At 32.5% G+C, this 19,957-nt stretch overlaps 1 protein-coding gene across 2 annotated transcripts in view; it reads left to right on the top strand.

Moving 5' to 3' along the window:
* LOC118194812 (uncharacterized) overlaps nucleotides 1-19,486 on the top strand; it is a 76,635-nt gene extending 57,149 nt beyond the window's left edge. For both annotated transcript variants that reach the window (XM_035366018.2, XM_035366019.2), the window contains exon 4: nucleotides 19,108-19,486. In XM_035366018.2, the coding sequence (XP_035221909.1) occupies nucleotides 19,108-19,111 (4 nt within the window). In that variant the 3' untranslated portion in view covers nucleotides 19,112-19,486. The remainder of the gene's footprint in view (nucleotides 1-19,107) is intronic.
* The last annotated feature ends 471 nt before the right edge of the window (nucleotides 19,487-19,957 follow it).

The following is a 19,957-nucleotide window of genomic DNA, read 5'->3' as shown; positions in this document are numbered from 1 at the left end:
AAATCCACCCACGCCTAGATTAAAGTGTTAGATTCTTGAAGATGTTTTTTCATTCAATTTGTATTGACAATGGAAAAAATAAAGTAAAGATCTAATTTATTTCATTTATGTCTTATTGTTCCTGGGAAACTTTTGCTTGTTTGTTTAAAATGGTTGTTACTAAAAAATTGTTAAAAACTTGCTTTTTACCTACCTTTTTATGATTTCGATTTTCTGTTGAGGTAGTCATCTTACAGAAGTGACAGAGGTGATGTCCACTAAAATAATTGTTCGTATTTTCAGAAACACAGGTGAACTTTCAGAGCTGGTCACCATCAGAGGGTTTATGCTATTTGACGAAATCTTTCTGAGTTGCCGATGCTAATTGATTTGATTTGGTTTGTTATGGGAAAGCATTTTATGACTACCTTCCTAAGGGGAAAGATACTTTTGTAGAGGATTTTGTAAGAGGAACTGACTCATATCCACGTTACACACGGGAAAAACCACGAAAACTGCTATGCAGTCAGTTCGAGTCTCTGAAACTGAGCCCAGGTTGAACTATTAGTGTTCAGCGACTTTGCAATTCGGCCGCTATCGACCTGTTTCTAATTTAAAAGCTGAGTGAGAAGAAAATGCATCTAAAGTTAATGCATAAGAATGTTTAGGCTAGTTTATTTTATGCTAATCAATTTACACCTTGCTTGAATAATATATCAAAACAACAGGAGAAGTCAAATGCTTAAAATGAGAGATATTTCTTCTAAATGTGATAAATATTATTAAAAATATATAAACATTAAAAATGCCTTAAATTTATAGGCGAAAATGTTCATGCACTTTAAAAGTTTCAGTTTCCTCGTATAAAATTTCCGTTATCACACCAAGAACTAATTATATAATTCACCAATTATATATACTTGTTTTGCAAGTTACTTAGGCGAATCTACCTTCTTTTAATAAACATTAAAATGTTGATTCCCAAAATGACTATAAAAATGTGCAAAAATGGAAAAATTTTTATGTGACTTACGTGACTAAAAAATTCTGGTATATGACTTTTATCTATCTAAAAAATTTATGGTATTTTGTAGTATATTTTAAATACATTTTAAAAGACTGGATCGTTTTGATAGAGATAATCGGAGTTAAGCGAGAGAGATGATCAGTTAAATTTAAATACAATTAAATTAAAATCCTTTTGTTGTAAACTCTTTAGTAACGTCTTAATAAACATCTAAACTTTGGGAAGCTAAAGTTTAGATGTTTAATAAGTTTTTCTTCAGCAATTAGAGACGTGATTTAAAAAAAAAAAAAAAAAAAAAAAAAAAAAACCCGAAAATCTGAAAGGTTTCAGATTTTTGTTTTTTCAAATTAAGCCCAAAGGGGCGTTTTTTTAACATTTTGTCTGTTACCTTTATTTATTAAATATCGTGTTTTTCGCGCTTAAGCCATAAAATTCAGTTCAAGAACAATATCACAAAATAATTTTAAGTTGAGCATATCTTTAGAATTTCGATACGCTGTCTGTACAACGTTGCCATTGCTCGCTTTGAAATCCTTGAGTTTGTTAATCAAAAATTCGCTAAAGTTTTACAAAATATGAAATCGATAATAAAACAAATTCCAAATTTCAAATTTGGGCTTCCAGATTCTCATATTCGCAGTAGGATTACGTCATATAAAATTAGATGGCTCTAGGTACCGTTGTTTTATTAAAATGCGAGAGGTATACATGGTGGCAACAGTTTGAAAAATGAAAAATGAACATGCAGAGTGATTCGACGCAAAATCGCAAAACGAAAACAGTAGTCCCTCAGGGACAAAGCCCCTTTGGACTAAAAAAAATCTGTATATCGTGCAGTAGTAGCCAGATAAATATTCTTCATACGAAAAGGGCCCACCAGCGGCCGAGCGGTAAAGTCGCTGAACACTGGTAGTTCGGTCCGAGGTTCGAATCCCGCGAACGGGCTGGCTGCATGGGCGTTTTCGTGGTTTTCCCCATGTGTAACGTGTATACGAGCCAGTTTCCCTTAGAAAGTCCTTCACGAAGGCATCCCTCCTCTTAGGCAGATAGCCCTCGAGGCTTTGCCATACTCACACACACACACATAAGAAAAGCTTAGCATTTGCAAGCGAATCCATTAAAAAGGCCTAAAGAATTTTGGCATATAGTCATTTTTTATGAAGTTAAATTTGACATTAAGCAATTAGATTAGTGTGGATGATAGCCAGAAGAAAAATAAACCAATGTTAAAAAAACAATGAAAAGAAATCTAATAATCCGTGGGTGTGTGGCTACAACAGATGTTGAAAACGTATATATAACTGTTAGTGTTTTAAACAAATATGATTATCTGAATTTTTTAAAAACAAAAGAGTCCCCAAACTAGTTTTTCCTAGAAATGTTTCTTTTAACAAGATAGTGGTGCTAAACAAAAACTCTGTGAATTAGTGATTGTTATGCAATACATCACATATTTTAGCACCTTCACCGCAATCAGCAGACATCAACCTAAATCGAATATATTTGGAAGAAAAGAAAGGGAAATTCTGAAGTGCTCGATATCAAATAAACATACTCTTAAGCGTTGTTTAATATCAGAACGGAAAAAGATGATGAGGAAATACATTTGAATTTGATAAATTTAAATGCCTAACGTATTTAAGCCCTTACTGGTGAAAAAAATGCTTCACTAGGTATTAAAATGTATTTCTTTGTTTTAATATTAATATAATGCTTAATATGGATCGAAAGCAATTTTTCATTAATTGTTTACTATATGCAAATACGAATTAAAATTTTATTCCACGTCCAGGTTCATATTTAAACTAAAAAATTCTTCATAAAATATTAAATTGTTTTCAAATCATATAAGTGTTAAGAATATTTTTCACCTCATTGTAAAATCTTTCGATTTAAGTTTTTTTGGCCAATTTTTGTCACCAATTTTTTTTTAAAATTTGATATTTGCGGTACATTAACAACTAATTCCGAAGGAAAATCGACCATAAGTATAAATCGTACTACGCAGTAGTTATAACATATAAATAGAATAAATGCATAAACTGCAATCTTACAACAAAAGCAAATAATTTAATTTCATTAGAAAACCGTAAGCTTCCAGTAGTTTTGTATGTTCCATTTGTATCGCTGTCACGCAAAGATTTAAGTAAAAAGAATAAACAGCTTTTGGTTTCACTTCGTTTAGATGACCATGGTACGAATTGTGCATTTCGAACTATGGATCCCAAAACTATCCTTACATAAACTTTTTGCTTTAAAACATCGAAAAATTTTGCGTGCAAATTAGCGACATTAATACCATGCAAACAAAGACTTGTTTAACTATACCGAATTCTTAATCATGCAAGTAAAAAAGTATAGACTATGTTTATCTTTCTGCTTTACACGCACTTAAATACAATAGAACCTCCAAATTAAAGGAAAAGTGCAATGCAAAATGTGATTATTAACATCGCCCGGAGGTAAATTAATTCGGACAAACTTAATGAGGAGGGAAGACCGAAGATGATTTCGCCGAGACACCGCACTGTAACCGTAGCTGCTCCGCCACCGCGCTACGATAAATAGATTTGCCAGACAAATAGTCTTTTTTAAATGATAACAATAAATTTAGTTAAGCTTTTATTAATTAAATGTAACACCGCCAAATAGGAACAGATTGTGTTACATATTTTGCAGCAGGAGGAGCTTCTAGGGTCTACAATTACGTATACTAATTAAATCCAAAGAATAATTAACCATGTGTCTTTTAGATGCATAGTTAGGTAACGATTGTTTCTATTGCTTAGAAAGCTTCAAATAAGTTAGGTCCCAACTTTTGAAGATCCTTGGAAGTCAAAATTTCTAATTTGCCACCCTTTAGAATAGTTTTAAAACGGGGCTAATTGTTTTAATCGGTTTTTCTCAGATTTCGTCCGCTTTTGTTTTATCATCACTGGATAATTGATTATTCACGATTCATATTGTCATATTTTGCTGAAAGAACAGTATTACTAGCATTAAACGTTTGACATCTCTTAAATCTAGATATGGAAACGCTATCATAAAAAGAAATGTAACGGTCGACAGGCCCCACATTTAGCGTTTTTAATTTTCTTTTCCTTTATTTTGCATAAAATCCATTTACAGTTGACACAACCGCCCAGACGGTATAGTGGTTAGCGGAACTTGACTGCGATGCCAAAGGGCCCGGGTTCGAATCCCAGAAAAGTCATATGCGTAAAATTGTCTGTGCCTTTATAGGAGGTAATGGTGGCCGCCTATTAGGTGCCTCCACAATAACATAGCCACCAATTCTGGCCTTAGCAGTTGGCCAATGCCGTCATAGGCAAGTGCCCGCCATTAAAAAAAAGTTGACCCAATGTATTGCGCAGTTGCATATCTTTGTATAAGTTCTGTATCTCCAAAAGCTGAATACCTTGCTGTTAATCAGAAGCAGCGAAACATAAAAACAAATTGACAGTAATTTTGCCTATAATATGTATTACAGGTAAAATACGTTTAACATTCAGAAAGCCGAAGCCTTCGCTAACCTGTGTGTTTAAAATGCGAACAAAGTGTAGACAAAATTACGTTCCTAGATTTCATAATCATCATAATTTCTGATCAGACCACATATATCGCGTACCTATATTATAAAATTTATTTTGTTTGCAATATAACACTGAATCAAATAAATTATTCGTGTGATGAGTTTAAGAAGAATTAGTTTAAGAAGATGAGTTTAAGAGAGCATTTTCAAGACCTGTTTACCCTCCTAATATTAAAGTAAATTTCCTGAACTATAAACACATAAAATAAATAATAATGTTGCGTACGGGTTCGTAATGAATTGAATGAACAAGTCTGATGAAAAGTGAATAAAAATATATTCTTATCCTAAGGATAAATACAAAATGCTTAAATTTCCTCAGAAATAATCGTACAATATCGCGATATCTTACAGTAGTTATTTTTTAAACTACTAAAACGTTGAACAGAACTCAATTCAAAATACTGAGAAAGCTAATCCGATCTCAACGCGAATTCGCTACAATAAACGACAGTAATAAGTAAACGACTACTAAATTGAGATGTTTTCCTCCAGCTTTTATAAACTGTTTAATGACGCACGAGCACATTCTCGTATTTTCTCTATTTTTCTGGATAGCAAAAGCAATTACGATTCAAAAGCAATTAAATGCGCGTGCTCCTTTATTTTAACTTTTTCGGCGTAGCTTTCTCTTCATATAAGTCTCGTGCTGCGTTGCACGAGTATATAAAACAATTTTAATTACAAATTCTACTGAAATAGCTAAATAAATACAAAAACCGTAACAATAATAACATACGGCCTGTTCCATCTTCAAAATATCGTCTTTGAAAAGATGGATGTTTCCTTGTTGTCTAAGGTCAATAACAGATTGTTAGGAACAACGACCATTAAATTTACTAGGAAAGCCTAACCGAATTAGCCGAAAATCCTTTTTTCTCATGGAAAGACACGTAAAGATGAAAGCCTCCGAATCTGATTTATGTTATAACTCGCGGTCGAAATATTTACCACCACTTTTAGAAGCTTCGTTCCCCCAACTTCAGATCTTCGCTTCCTTCTAAGCTTCCTTTCCCAATTTCAGACCTCCATCGGCATTTTTGACATTCTGCTATCAAATTATCTCGGTTACGTTTTCTCTGACTAAGCAATGATAGAGAAACAAATATTAGCGTGAATCATACAATGTGTCCTAAATAATACAGGAGTTATAAAACTGAGTTTTGGATCGAAACAAAAAGTGAAGTAATAATTTAGCAATTGTTGGATCAAATTAAATTCTAGGAAATTTCACGAAAGTATCTCGTTTAAATTTTAGAGTGTCAGGAAATCATTATTATTATTAATTAGAATAGTGACCTAAATCGTAAAATTATTTCAATAAAATACGCGTATATAAATAATTATTGAATTGAATTCTGAATTTGATTTACACTTAAGAATCTGGAAAGTAGCAGAAAAAGTGGAAAATAAGAATGAGCATCAGCAAAGAAATTTTGAAAATTCATATCAAAATAAACTGTCATTCTAAGAACTTGTAGTCTAGGTAATCATTCGCGTTTGACTGTTAAAAATGCTTCCTAAAATTAAATTAATTGCATAAAAGTGCAAAATGTACCCTTCGGCATCATTTTTATGTAACAAGAGAAAGGCATGTGCCTTAAGCCATATATAAGGGCATATATATTTAGCCATATGTAAGGCTTATATATATAAATATATATAAGCCATATATATTTAGCCATATATAAGGCCAAATAAGCTATATATTTACAAATATCGAGTATAGTATCCTCTTCTACAAACATAGATTAACTTATCTGAATATTGCAAATAACATCGTCGTATAAGAAAATGAAATATGCGTCATATAAGAAAATGAAAGTTTGCCCTTGTCTTGCCAAAAATTCTAAGAAAAATATACCTCCTTCAAACAGCGGTAAAAACACTCATGTCCATAAATTAAGGATAATGCAAAATCAGGCAAAGGAAGAGTTAGAAGCAGAACAAATTTGACTTATTTGTAAAGCTTATTTATTAAGCAAAAGGTAAAGAGCAAAAAAAGATGCTATATGTTTGATATTATTAAAAAAATTAGCGATTTTTTCTCCCTGGAGCAAATTACAAAAAAAGGCCTATTTACAAAAAACCAATATTACATGGTTGGTATGATTGTTAATACATTGTATGTCTCCCAGACGATGCAATATAGTCCGTACACCGCCTAGGCATGCTGAGTATCAAATTATCGATCTAATCTTGGGGGATATTACACCACTCAAAAAGCAATGCTCTCCGAAGTTCCGGTAGACATGTAGGAGGAGGTTGACGGGCTGCAACTCGTCGGCCAAACATGTCCCACACGTGCTATACTGGATTCAAGTCCGGTGAGAATGTTGGCCAGTCCATTGGAGTGATTTCTTCCGATTGAAGGCATTCACTTACGATGTTTGCACGGTGAGGACGGACGTTGTCATCCATAAACACAAATTGTGCGCCCATGGCGCCCCGAAACAAACGTACATGTTGTTCCAAAATGACGTCCCGATAGATTTGGCTTGTCATGGTTCCAATTTGAACATGCAGGTCAATTCTGGAACCCAGAATAATTCCACCCGAAACGAGCACTCCTGCACCACCGTAACGGTGTCGTAACGGGTACCTGGAGCTCCCCATATGAAAGTCAGAATCAGACTACAAGCTAAACCTGGACTCGTCGGAAAACATCACACAAGCCCACTGTTGCGGTGTCTACAATGCATGCTCTCTACTCCAGGGTAACCGCAGGTGACAGTGAGTTGCAGTAAGTGGAATGCATCTGACAGGTCTACGAGCATACAAACCATTCTGCCCTAAGCGTCTGTACGCGATCTGCCTTGAAATTGTCGTACCAGTGGCTGAAGAGAGATGACGAGACAGGTCTGAGGCTGTGCTCTACCTGTTTCTTTTGGCAGTAACTGCAAATGCCGGTCCTCATTCGGCGTTGTAACTCTGGGGCGACCTGTGCTGTAACGTCTACTCACATTACCATCATCTTGGAATCGTTGCCTGGAGATGACACTCTGGGCAATTTCAAGTTCGCCTGATACTTCCAGTTGGGTACGCCCACATTCCAGACGGCCGATAATTCTACCACGTAAAAAATCATCCAAATGCGTCCTTTGTGTCATAACTATTCGGTTATTGCACTGAAATCGCCTGCGAACAATTTTGCTTCTTTGCCTGTATTCCTTATATATCACTCTCTTACACTCTCCTCATTGTGACGTACCATCGGTGTCATCTGGTTACTTCCTGAAATTTGCATATGATTCTTGAAGATGTGTGTAGTGATTTTACATTTGATATATTTCTTTTAGAGTTCGATTTCCGCGTGACTCCGAATTATCCTTAATTTATGGACATGAGTGTAGTTTTACAAGTGCTAATATTACAAGCAATTTAAAAATTTAACTCGTGTTATTGATAACATTAAGAGCACAAATCAAATACCTTTAGTAATTAGTTAAAAAGTAATTACGCTTAACAAAAATTTCATTAATGTGAATTTGAAAGTAAAGTTTGATTAGTCGAGGTTTAAGCCAATCAGATGAATGCGAAGAAATTAAAACGATAGGTACTTAGTATCCTGTTGGTATGACTGTTGCCAAGCAGCATGATTTGGCGCCAGTTATGAATAAGCGTTACGTAACAATGTTGTGTAGAGAATCGTCTGATCGCGTTATAAACACTAGGTGAATGATTTTCTGATTTAAGGAAATGTTAATTTTATTTGATTCTGAATTATTTATTTTAATGCTTTAATTTTGGGGGAAAAGAGATGCTTCTGGGAATATTATTTAGTTTCAAAGAATATTATTTATTTTTCTTTTATTTGCAATTTTTGTACAAGCTTTGATTCATTGTGAAAAGAAGCAGGGAAAAGGAGGCGATTCTACTAAGTCATGATTTCGCGCGCTTTGTCCTTTAGAATGTTCTAGAAGAAATTTCATTGTGCAGTTGACCTTAGGACAGGAAGTACGTGACAGAAAGGTCAGAGGTTGCCACTTAACCTTCGATGTAAGTCATTCAGGTTGGCGATCGGAGGTCCGATTTTTGGCTAGGTGAAGGAGGGGCGCGCACGCGCATTCACCCTTATTTCCGCATTAAGGGGTTGAAACGCAAATTTTGCCCAAATTAAGGAGGCGATAATTGCAGCCATTTGTGGGAGCCCGTGTTTGTGAAGGAGACTAAGAAAATTCGAGTTTGATTCACTTACTCTTGGAATTTGTTACTTGCTAGACTTATTTTTTGGACGTTACTTTTCGAGCTTGCTCTTGGGTTGAGCGATAGAAGGTGAGCTGTAATTGCCTAGACAGACGTTTTTCCGGCAAGGAGCGGCAAACATGCTCCCCGGCCGCGTTTTGGCTAAAAGGCGAAATTGAAGATGAGCGAGTTTTACTGAAATGTTTAAAGAGACTTTGCCCGACGTTGGACGAGTTTTCGCTGAAGGATTTAAGACTTTCAAGATTAAGAATTTTTCGCCGACCTTCGTAGCTGAAGGATTGTTAAGTTTCTGGGGATGAATAAGTTGTATTTCCGGCTGAGAACGGCGGAGGCTATCCGGCCGTTGGCTTGCCATCGGAAAAGGATAAACCGGGGAGGATGAGGACTTTCCCAAGTATCTTAAAATAAGAAAAGTTTTTCTTCCAGCGTGTATTAAATTCCAAAAATTATACGCCAGATTCCACCCCGCCAAAGTGATATTTTATTCTCGACATCCGGACAGCGAGCTTAAAGATTCTGCTCGAGTGCTGGTTCTAGTGGCTTATTTTCTTCGATGCTGAGCGTGTGGGTGTGTTGCTGAAAAAAAATATGGAGTCGGTGTTCTACATGGCGGTCAGTGGTACCGAAAGCGTGAGACTCCTTAGACGCCAGTGTTCCCCTTACGGAATATCTTGCTCCCAGGACTTAAGGTGGACTATTATCCCTGATTTCTCCTAGAATGCAAGGCCAGCCGAGACATTTCCGAGTGCGTTTCAAGGCGTCTACCTCAGATAAGTAGTGGCTTTGTTATCAATTTTCCTTCGAACTTTTGGAAATTGGAACTTTACTTTAAATTGAATCTTAAATTAATTCTAAGGACTAAATCGCCTCCCTTTTTTCCCCTTCTTAATTTACCGAGACAAACTTTAAGGTCCTCTTATGAATTAGGATGTAATAATATAATTTGTTTGTGTAATCTTCCTTAGAACAGATGTTGAATTGCCGATAATATGTTTTCTTTAACCTCTTAGAAATCTCAGAAAGGGTACCTGTTAAATTAAAAGAGTCATGTAATAGATTTGCAAATCATGAATTTAAATGTAAACAAAAGAAAATGATAAATTGAAGAATTCACCTGTGTCTAAATAAGTAAATTGAACTGTAACTAAAATAAGAAATTTGACTCTCTGATTAGGATAAGATTTAATTTTAATTGTTGAGGAATTTGAATAAACTGGTATTTAATCTGGAAACCTGTTACTTATGTTTTCTTTATATCTTTTATGTATCTTTATTATATATATATTGATTTTACATGTTGTTTATTCGATCCTCTCACTGCGCGGTCCCGGATGCATTTTCACAACGCAATGCACTAAAAAATTCACTTATACGATCACTAAAAGTGTGGTAATTAGCAAACTCATAAGAGTTTAGGTTCTCAGTTGATATTTAGTAAGCTACGATTTCACCTGTCTGTTTCTGCATTAGTTTCCTCTCTAAGAAGAAGTAGTAACACAGCATTGGTGCTCATGATTTTTACGGCACGATAAAGAAACAGAACATTGGTGTCGTGACTTCACAACAACAATAGCTCCTAATATCTGTGCTTTTGTTCGACGTAATGCCGATTGATTCTCGATGAGCTACGTTTTGTTTTTATGAACAATGATATAAATTAGCTTTTATTGTCGCATTTTTTCTCGCATTTTGGAAAAAAATTATTACAATTTTGAACCTTTCTTCTACAGAACAACAAGCAATAGATTATTTTCAAAGTTAGGGACCGCACATTAAAAACGTGACATGATTTGCCAAGTGAGAGTATATTATGGTCAGTTGAGTATGGCCGACAAAACTGTAATAGATTGGAAGAGTTTCTTATGGGAAGTTTGCACTCATAGAACACGCAATGATACGCAAGTATCAAAACCTCAAAAATAATCATCGAACTCTGATTTTTAAATAATTTATTTTCCGAACTATTCTGAAATAGTCATGTTTATACTAAAGATGAAACAATTAAACTCATTATTTAGTGTTTATGAACATTAATAAAACTGTATTGTATATACGGTTTCACGTTAGAAAAATTAAGAAATAGTAATAATAATAATAATAAATTCTCTACCAAAATAAATAATATTTGAAGTTGGAAATATCTGTTATTAATTAAAATAACGTATACGTTCTTAGTTTAAATCAATATCCAGAATATTAGGGATATTTTAAATCTTACGAATTAGATACACATATTAACAAATAAAACATTTTCATTAAGAGGTGCACTTATTGAATTTGTTCAGGTTATTAAAATTTCAACTCAAATTTGACATGTAAATTAAGTATCTTACGTCTCGTCAAGAAGCAAATGCTTAGAAAATTAGCCGTATGATGTATCATCTGCAAAATAAATTAAAAATCTCATGTCCCCTGAAATGGCAAAAATTGCCAGTCATGTGGATAACAAACGCCCCAGTTACGCTGTGTGACAGCTAAAGCAACTTCTGAAAAAAATCACTAAAAACGTTCCTAATATCAATAGAAATTTATTTGACTTATTTAGCTCTTATTTTAAGCGTCATACACAGATTAAGTTGGCCCATGTTAAGCATTAGTGCGATATTTTTTATTAATTCATCTTAGCATTAATTCAGAATAGTAGTCTTCTGATAGGCCAATTACTTTCATCTCTTAAGTTATTAAATCCATTAGAGATACCATTCGTGTGCTATTTGAAAGTCGTTTCCCTGATAAAAAATTGTATTTTTCAAATTAGGCTATTATTTCGATATACAGAGCATCTGCATAGACCTTTTAAGTCATTTCTTAATTAGGTTAAGTACCCTTTCCATCAATATCTGTAGCTAAGACGTTTCAGTTGAGATTGCTTTCTCTAAGCAGGGTTAAGAAATACGTTTTTTAATACAATTCTCTCCCATAATAGCGAATGTTTGTTCTAAATTTTTATGAAGAAGAGGTAGCAAGTTCCTTAAAATTTTGTGAGTCAGATATTATGGTGTGAAATTAAAAAAAATATTTTTTGCTTTGGACACACAAATTGAAGGTGATAGTACCTTTAAACTACTGTCATTTATCCACCTATCCTTTCTAGCTTTTCTCACTTCCCCTTGCATTTACAAAAGTTAAAGAAAGAAAAACAATCTGGAGCCACTACTTTATTTCTCATACACTCTATACATAAGATCGCAAATCTTTCATTCTAAAATCATTACCTTTTACTATTTCTAGAGTGAACATCGCCTTTAGCGTTTTTCATTTTCACTTTCGGTAAAATTTATCGGAGTTGCACAGAAATCATTCCGCAAATCAGACAATTATCGTCTGCCAGAGGCCATTTTCCAGCCGTAATGTTTTCGAAATTGGTTCGTTTAAGGAGGGCGGGGGGTTACTGAAAGATCAAGGAAAACACCCTGAAGAGTTTTCCATTTTTATTTCAAGAGCTGCAGGAAATATAAAATGTTCTCGCGATTACAATTCTGGTTTTGAGTTTCTGAAGCTATTTAAGTCTCTTTAGTGAGAAACGAAATGAATGAATATAAAGTTTATTAAATTTAGAAAAGGGCGAAATTTAACCTTAGTTTGTTAAATTTCAGTTTGTCTATTTAATGTCTTTTAATACCTTATAATCCATTTCTATTAAGATGTTCTATGCTGAACATGACTCAGTAAGAAGGGGGAAATGTCGTTATTTCTATTCCATATTCGTCATTGGTTTGAGCTCTTTACAGTCTCCGAGCTTCCGGGATGGAAAACTAAAACTGGTTGTCTTTTTTTAAATTTATTTAAAAGCTTAACATAGACTTTCTTGGTTAATTAAAAAGTAACATTACAGTATTATTACAGAAAAGGAAAGACTTTCTTGGTTAATTAAAAAGTAAAATTACAGTATTATTACAGAAGGGGAAAGACAATAGCTTTCCATTTTTTTAGCGAAGCATTTTTTACTCTCTCGGCAATTCTCCGACGAAAGCTACCTTTTTACACGTATAAGATGAGTCAACGGAAACTCGCCAAAGGGAGCTGTCCCTTAACGAGTTTTTTTTTCTTGATCACTTTCAGCGGCCTAGGCAGTGGACACTTCTGCTCGTTCCAAAGAGAAACATGAAGTTTTCTTAAGGGCACATACCCGTTGTTTGTTGCAGAACCAGTGGTGATGGTTTGATCCCACATTTGGGTTTGGACATATTGAGGAATGAAAGCCTATGGCTTCGTAAAGATTATCCCTTACAACGAACCACTCAAAAGGACTTCATCCGCAGGCAGATTTATAACTACTCAGAGCAATGAGATGTAATGATAGATAGGCTTGTTGTATTTTTTCGCCTAGTTTTTGTTATTTAATTTGCATAAATTAATTTGAGAAATAAACAAAAGCGTGTAAATTTTCATGTAGAAAATGTAAGAATAGACACAGAAAAAATATCTACCCATCCAATGTAGAAAGGACGAAAGTTACGCCCCTAAAATTGTGCGGATAGGGCTTCGATTGCGGGTCATTTAATTTTAATTACAGAACCATCTGACGTCATAAGTCATAAGACTTTCAAATATGAAATTCAAAGATTTTACGCAGAGTACAGAGCCGACAATAACCACGATTTCATGATGATCCTTCATATGGGTATAATTAATTCAAATATTAAATTTAAAATTCAATTCAAATATTAAAAAATAAAATTAAAATCTGAATTATTAAGAAGTAACTTTAATGCCTTCAAATCGCTCAGTTTGTTGTGAAATTTAACCTGAAAGATAAATTAAAAATCTTATCTCACGCTGAATGGTAGCATTTTGGGAGTTGGTTATTTGATAGGTCACGTGGGCGATAAAAGGCAAAACAGCCTAATGTAATTGCATACAAGTATTGAAGCGATTTCCTTGTATAAGGTAACTAATGCATAAGCTTTAAAATAGGGGTATAAGAAATAAAATGTACATAAAATGTATCAATACATGCATATATGTATGTAAAGAAGGAATGATTTTGTACATAATATTAAAATCCATTTTTATTTTACGTGACATTTACGGATGATATTCGTTCGGCACTATAATCTTATCTATTTCCAAAACATTTGCATTTTTGATACTGTTGCGAACTGTAAGAAGAGAGCACAACGAAATTGCATCCACGCAGCAACAGAGCTACAAGCGAAGTGCGCACTTATCCAATGTGGCAGTCTATTAAGAGAAAGGTTTTAGTTTAGGTTAGAAAGGTTTCAGGTCTCAGAATTCAGTTTCCGAACTAACTACGTCATCAGCTCTGCTGAAGCTGTGGCATAGATTTATCTAGAAATGACACAGTCCAGAAATGTTAGTAATTTTTTTTAGAATAGAGTGAGAGGAAATATCCAGATTAGCAGGAATTAAAAGAAATTGCTAAACTAAATTATAATACTGATTTACGTATTTTTATCTTACACATTACTTATTTTTATCTTATATATAGATATAATAGATATATAATTAAGAAAAAAAAACTAAATATAATTTAATATTACAGAATGATTGTAGGAAAGTTTCTCACTAGCAGAATACCTTAGTATACGAGTTAAAAGCCAATTTCATGTGAAAATTAAACCATTTACAGACTGGAAATACGAATGATTTTTCAAATACTGAGAAAGAAAGTATTACTTTTGGAGAAAAAATATAGTGTTACCTCTTTATTGTCCTTCTAACCATACAAGTCAACACGAGAATGTAGAGAAGTTGTAAACAGAGCTATTTTCAGGTATAAAGGCGAAAAATAAAAATTTCATCTTAAAGTACAGGAAACGTAAGCCATTTCATGAAAAATAAATCTTTTATGAAAATAGAAATGCGTTTTATATAAATCAAAAATCCAAGCATTCCCTTCCGTAAAGGGTTATTTTGAACATACTAAAATTGCACATGATATCTAGCAATAGGATCGCTATCGAGTCATTCATTGCTTATTTGTAGTGTTTGAAAAGAGAACTGACTTTTCTATGGGCGCATCGTGATATATTTTTGCGATCGCTTACTTCAACAATGCATGACCACTGAATAACAATCGGTGAAAGCTTCGTTTTAACAATGCGAGAAACCCGTCCAGTTCTTCTTCGAAACCTTCAGTTGTTATTCAATGTGATGTTTTCATCTGCGCAGGCACCAGAATATGTGTGATTAGAGACGCATAATGGAGTACCTCTGTCACAAGCAATCTTTTCATACGCATGTCTAAAGACTTTTCAGACTGGCAGGTTTTTGTTAAGGAATTTATTCGGGTTATTTCTCAATACTGAGCTGTATGTACTTGTAAGTATGTGCGTAAAAACAGAAAAGAGATTTAGAAACAGTAAAGGTCTTCAATAGATACGGTATTATACCCAATTTGCTTGGTAACTATTATCTTCGTTTCAATTTTTGCTAAGGCTTCTTCCAAGCTTCTGAGCCCTTCATTATTGAGAAGTAATTGTAAGGTTAATGATATTTATTCCTAGCAAATTCATAAAAATAAAAAAGTTTAGAAAATTCCCTCCCCTGTGACGTATGAAGGGCAAATGATGTAATATTCTTTCGAAATTCAGAACAGATTTTTTTTTAACAATTTAAGCGTCAATGTAAGGTTAATTTTGCCAAAATTCTGAGACAGATTTTGGTTAATTTACAAATTAAAATATTATTTCAAAGAAGTTTTTTGACTCTACCCTCCTCCCGAAAAAAAAAAAAAAAAAAAAAAAAAAAAAAATCATCGAACAAGCAAAGCAAAATATCACTGAATTTCACTGAAAGAGGAAATATAGATATAATTCAATAAACGAAATGGAGTATTTATAAAAAAACAAACCAATATACATTTAATTTAATCTAAAAGCAGCAGAAATTTAAGGATACTTTTTCAACAAAGTTAAAATCATTTCAGATGTGGAATAAGTTAGAGTTTAGTGTCAAGCATTTCAGAGGAGTAAATATGAAAAAAATTATAAAATTATTAACTAAGTTGTACTACAGAAAAAAATAAAATCAGTATTAAGTAATAAAAGGGATTAAAACATGCATGAGTGTTTTATTTGATATATTATTTGGAGCTCTAAAACAAGGCAAAAAACAAAAATAAATAAATAAGTAAAATTTGAAAGCTTTCAGATTTTATATTATGTCCAAATGGGTGTTTTTCATTTAAAAGCACATACAGGTTTCGAGAGCATAATGTTCCTTTGGGCTGAAAATATTTAAAACAGCCTATCTTTATAATTTCCAATAGACAGCCTTACGCGTTGGAGATAAAAATATTTGTTTCCGTACAGTGTTGCCATTGCTCGCTTTGAAATCGTTGAGTTTGTTAAATCTAAAATTCGTTAAAGTTTTACAAGGTATGAAATACACAATAAAAATACGAAATTCAAGATTCGATCTTCCAAGTGCCCATATACGAGGGGAGGAGAATGTTACTGAAAATTTGATGTCTCTAGGTACCGTTGTTTTTTCACACTGTGAAAAACATGTATACATTCACTATGTTGTACACTGTGACTATGTTATACATGTTACATGTTTTTCACACTGTGAACAACATGTAACAAATTCTTCATTATTTAATTTCTATAAATATAGTATAGGAGTAATATTTGGTGGAAACAATTTGAAAAGTAATTCAGACTTTTATAGTGATTCAACGCGAAATCCCGTGTTGAGACTAATAGCTCTTCTGGGCTAACGCTCCTTTGATCTAGAAGACAATACCCGAACATCGTTGTAATATTAGAATTCTGAAATTTGAAAAATCAAATGTTTCTGCAGTAATTTCCTACTGAATTTCAAAGGTACAGATTATACATAGGGAACCTTTAAAAAGGTACTGTGAAAGAAATATGTTTTTTGAAAATTCATGGAAATTCATTCATGTCAGATTTGATCCAAGTTTATATTAGTATTTTTTTACTAATATGCATTTCCTTGGCTACGCAATATGTGTTTCCGTATTCATTGAAATTCAATGATTTTTGTTTACTGTGATGGAAGTATGTGAAGTTATTCAAATCACATGTGAAATTTTTAATTAACAGATCTTGTAATTTTGTAAATGTTTTTCATTGAAAGTTCCAGTCTAGTAGTATTTTCAAATGTCGATATATTTCTGAAATTTTGTGGATTGTGGTACACTCATTTGCAGTTTTTCAAATTCTTGGATCTTGTAAGTTTCCAGATTTTATCAATAAAGTTTCGGGCACTGATATTTCAACGATTATTGTGAGAAACTGATGTGTATGTGTGACAAGTGAGCCATTTTGGTATCGTGTATTGGCTTGAAAAGTGAAATAAACAGAGAGTTTTTACAAAATAGCATTTTATTCCAGTTATCAAAGCTAACGGTAGTAGCATACCGATTTTAAAATTAGTCAACATTCTAGAATTCAAATTATTAATTTCCATAAGAAAAACTAACGGGTCTAGAAAGTAAGAAGTCTACAATATTTTTCCGGATTCAAATTGCGACTTAAAGAATTAAAATGATGATAATTAAAGATAAATCTAAGTTTTGTATTTAGTTAAAATTATATATTTATTTTTAATTAAAACTTTATCTTTAATTAAATTTTTAGTTCCTTCAGAAAGCAAGACTAATAGTCATCTGCTAAAAAAAATAATAAAATGAGTGTGTTACTAATAGGGGTATATATATGTGAGTTAAAAATGTTCGCAGCAGAAGTTCATAATGTATATCTTTTTAATAAAGCTTATATTAATGTTAACAGTATTATTAAATGTAAATTATGCATATCTTAATTCTAGTTTTATTAATATTTATATCATGTGTATAACATAATTCATTCAGTCGTTACAATCAGTATAATCTGTTATAATATGAGCAATGAATTTCATGCCGCGAATATTATTAATAATTTCCAGAAATCATAATTAATATAAGACGTTTAGATCATAAATAAAGCATATGAATGCCGGTTCTTTAACGACATGGAACTTGAAATGAAAAACTAAGACGAAGCAGAAAATTTTGAAATAAAACAGAAAGCAGGAGCTGTAGTCCTTTGATTAAGAAAATAATAATAATAAAAAAACAGGGGATTTAAAATGGAAGAATATGTATCTATATCCATCAAAATGTAGAAATTTTTAAAAGCTAGAGCTAACCTAAAGATGAATTCCGCCTAGTTTTTGATTTCCTTGTACGAAGTAAAGAAAGAAACGCGAAAAAATTTAGGTATCATATTTCAAGAAAAATATGCATTATGCCAGCTCTCGAATCTATTTGAAAAATGTTTTTGCTTGACATCTATACGCACGATCTGTACGCAGAATAAAAGACTCTTTTCCTAAAGCGAATTGTAAAATGGATTTCAAATGGATTCAGATGAGAATTTTTTGTGACGTCTGTACATACGTATGTATTTATCTGGTACGCATGTATTTATCTTGCATAACTTAAAAACGAATAGTCCTAAAACGTTGAAATTTTGATGAGACTGCTATAACATGTAGTTGTGTACCTCTCTTTGTGGTTGCAATCCCCAACTTCACCAAAATTATATATATATATATAATATGTACTCACTTTGTTACCCTGCTCGGTGAGCTCAATTTTTTATTCTTATATGTTGGTAAATTGTTGGTTTTGCTTTAAAAAATGATTGAATTATGTTACTCTTATGTTCCGGTTAATGTTTTTATGCCTTTTGTTAATGTGCATGCAATAGTTAGAATTATCAAAAAATTAAAAACTAAAACGAGTGTAAGTGGTACTAAGTCTAATGAAGCCACCATTTGTTTACATTTGAAACTTTTAGTAAAGTAGTGAATTAAGTCAGTTTCTGCACCAACTTCAGTGTCTTTTTGCCGAGTAGAGCCAAAACTAAACTTTCAATTTTGTGCATTAAAATGTCTGCCTTGTTACCCGATGGTCAAATTACTCCTATTTTGCATTAAAACTCCAATTTTAATTGTAAAAAATTTTTAAAGCTGATTTTAACTGTGTTTGGTGTTTTATGTTTTTCTGTATTTTACAATTTTGAATGAAGATGCTTTGAGCTGTTATGTATTTTTACCTTGCCGCGAAGTGAGAACTGGATTAATTGAATGAGAAATATATCTCTAATGAAATTCGAGAAAATAAGTTTAAATGAAACGCAGCAAAAAATGTGTATAATTTAATTGGCCGTACAAAGACCTCATGTGGTGTTCGCGTCAATTTTTTTTCCACAGTTCTCCTGTATAGTTTCAAAATGAATTTGCTTTATGCTAAGTTCAATAACTTATATAAAATATGTTAAATATATCACCCTAGATTAAATCATTAACATTTTCTTTTTTTCAGGTAAATGAGAAGTTACAGAAAAATAAAAAGGATAAAGATATATGACATATTTTTTTGACAACAGAAAATATTCCGTCATTCAAAGACAGAAAACTTTCATCATCATTCAGACACAGAGCGAAGACAATACTCAAAGAAAATTGTCATCATACCTGTGACCGCGATGTTTACTTTGCTTTTTTTATTCTACTTAAAAACAGGCTTAGGTTGTATTTATATTAAACAGAGATTTGCATTTGAAATATAAGTGTTATGCATTCTGTACGTAAAAAATTTAAATAGAAAAAAGTATCTGTGTTGATACATGTGAACAAAAATAGAGAAATGAATGTAGAATTATGGAAAAAGGAAATAAAAGACAGGAATATATTTTTCCTGATGTATGTGTTATTGTTTTCATTTCAAGTTGAACATTTTTTATTCTTAACTAAAACAGATTAAAATCAATTAAATGATTAAGTAATTATTTATTATGAATATTTTTATTGCGTTTGTTAGTACTCAAACTTTCGAATAATAACTATGAGTGTATTAAAGAGAAAACTGAGCTATATTGCAAAGAAAATTATGTTTACAAAAATTGTAATGACAGTGAATTAGTAATAGATTTATTAACGATTTAAAAAATGATTCAAGACTGCGATGCAGTTCATTAATTTATTATTATTATTTAAATCAGGGATAACATAAAAGAAAACATAAAATCTGGAAAAAAAAAACAAAACAAAAAAAAAAAAAAAAAAAAAAAAAAAACAAGCCCGCACAAACTAATGTGACAATAAACAGATAGCTCAGGAAAATAAAAGGTATAGTATGCACAACATAAAGTGAGGGAATTTTAAGAGTTTAT

Source organism: Stegodyphus dumicola, chromosome 5, assembly GCF_044657685.1.
Source record: "Stegodyphus dumicola isolate Sdum_Otavi_A_Nest chromosome 5, ASM4465768v1".
In the NCBI taxonomy this organism is placed as follows: Eukaryota; Metazoa; Arthropoda; class Arachnida; order Araneae; family Eresidae; genus Stegodyphus; species Stegodyphus dumicola.
This window is presented reverse-complemented; position numbering and strand designations above follow the sequence as displayed.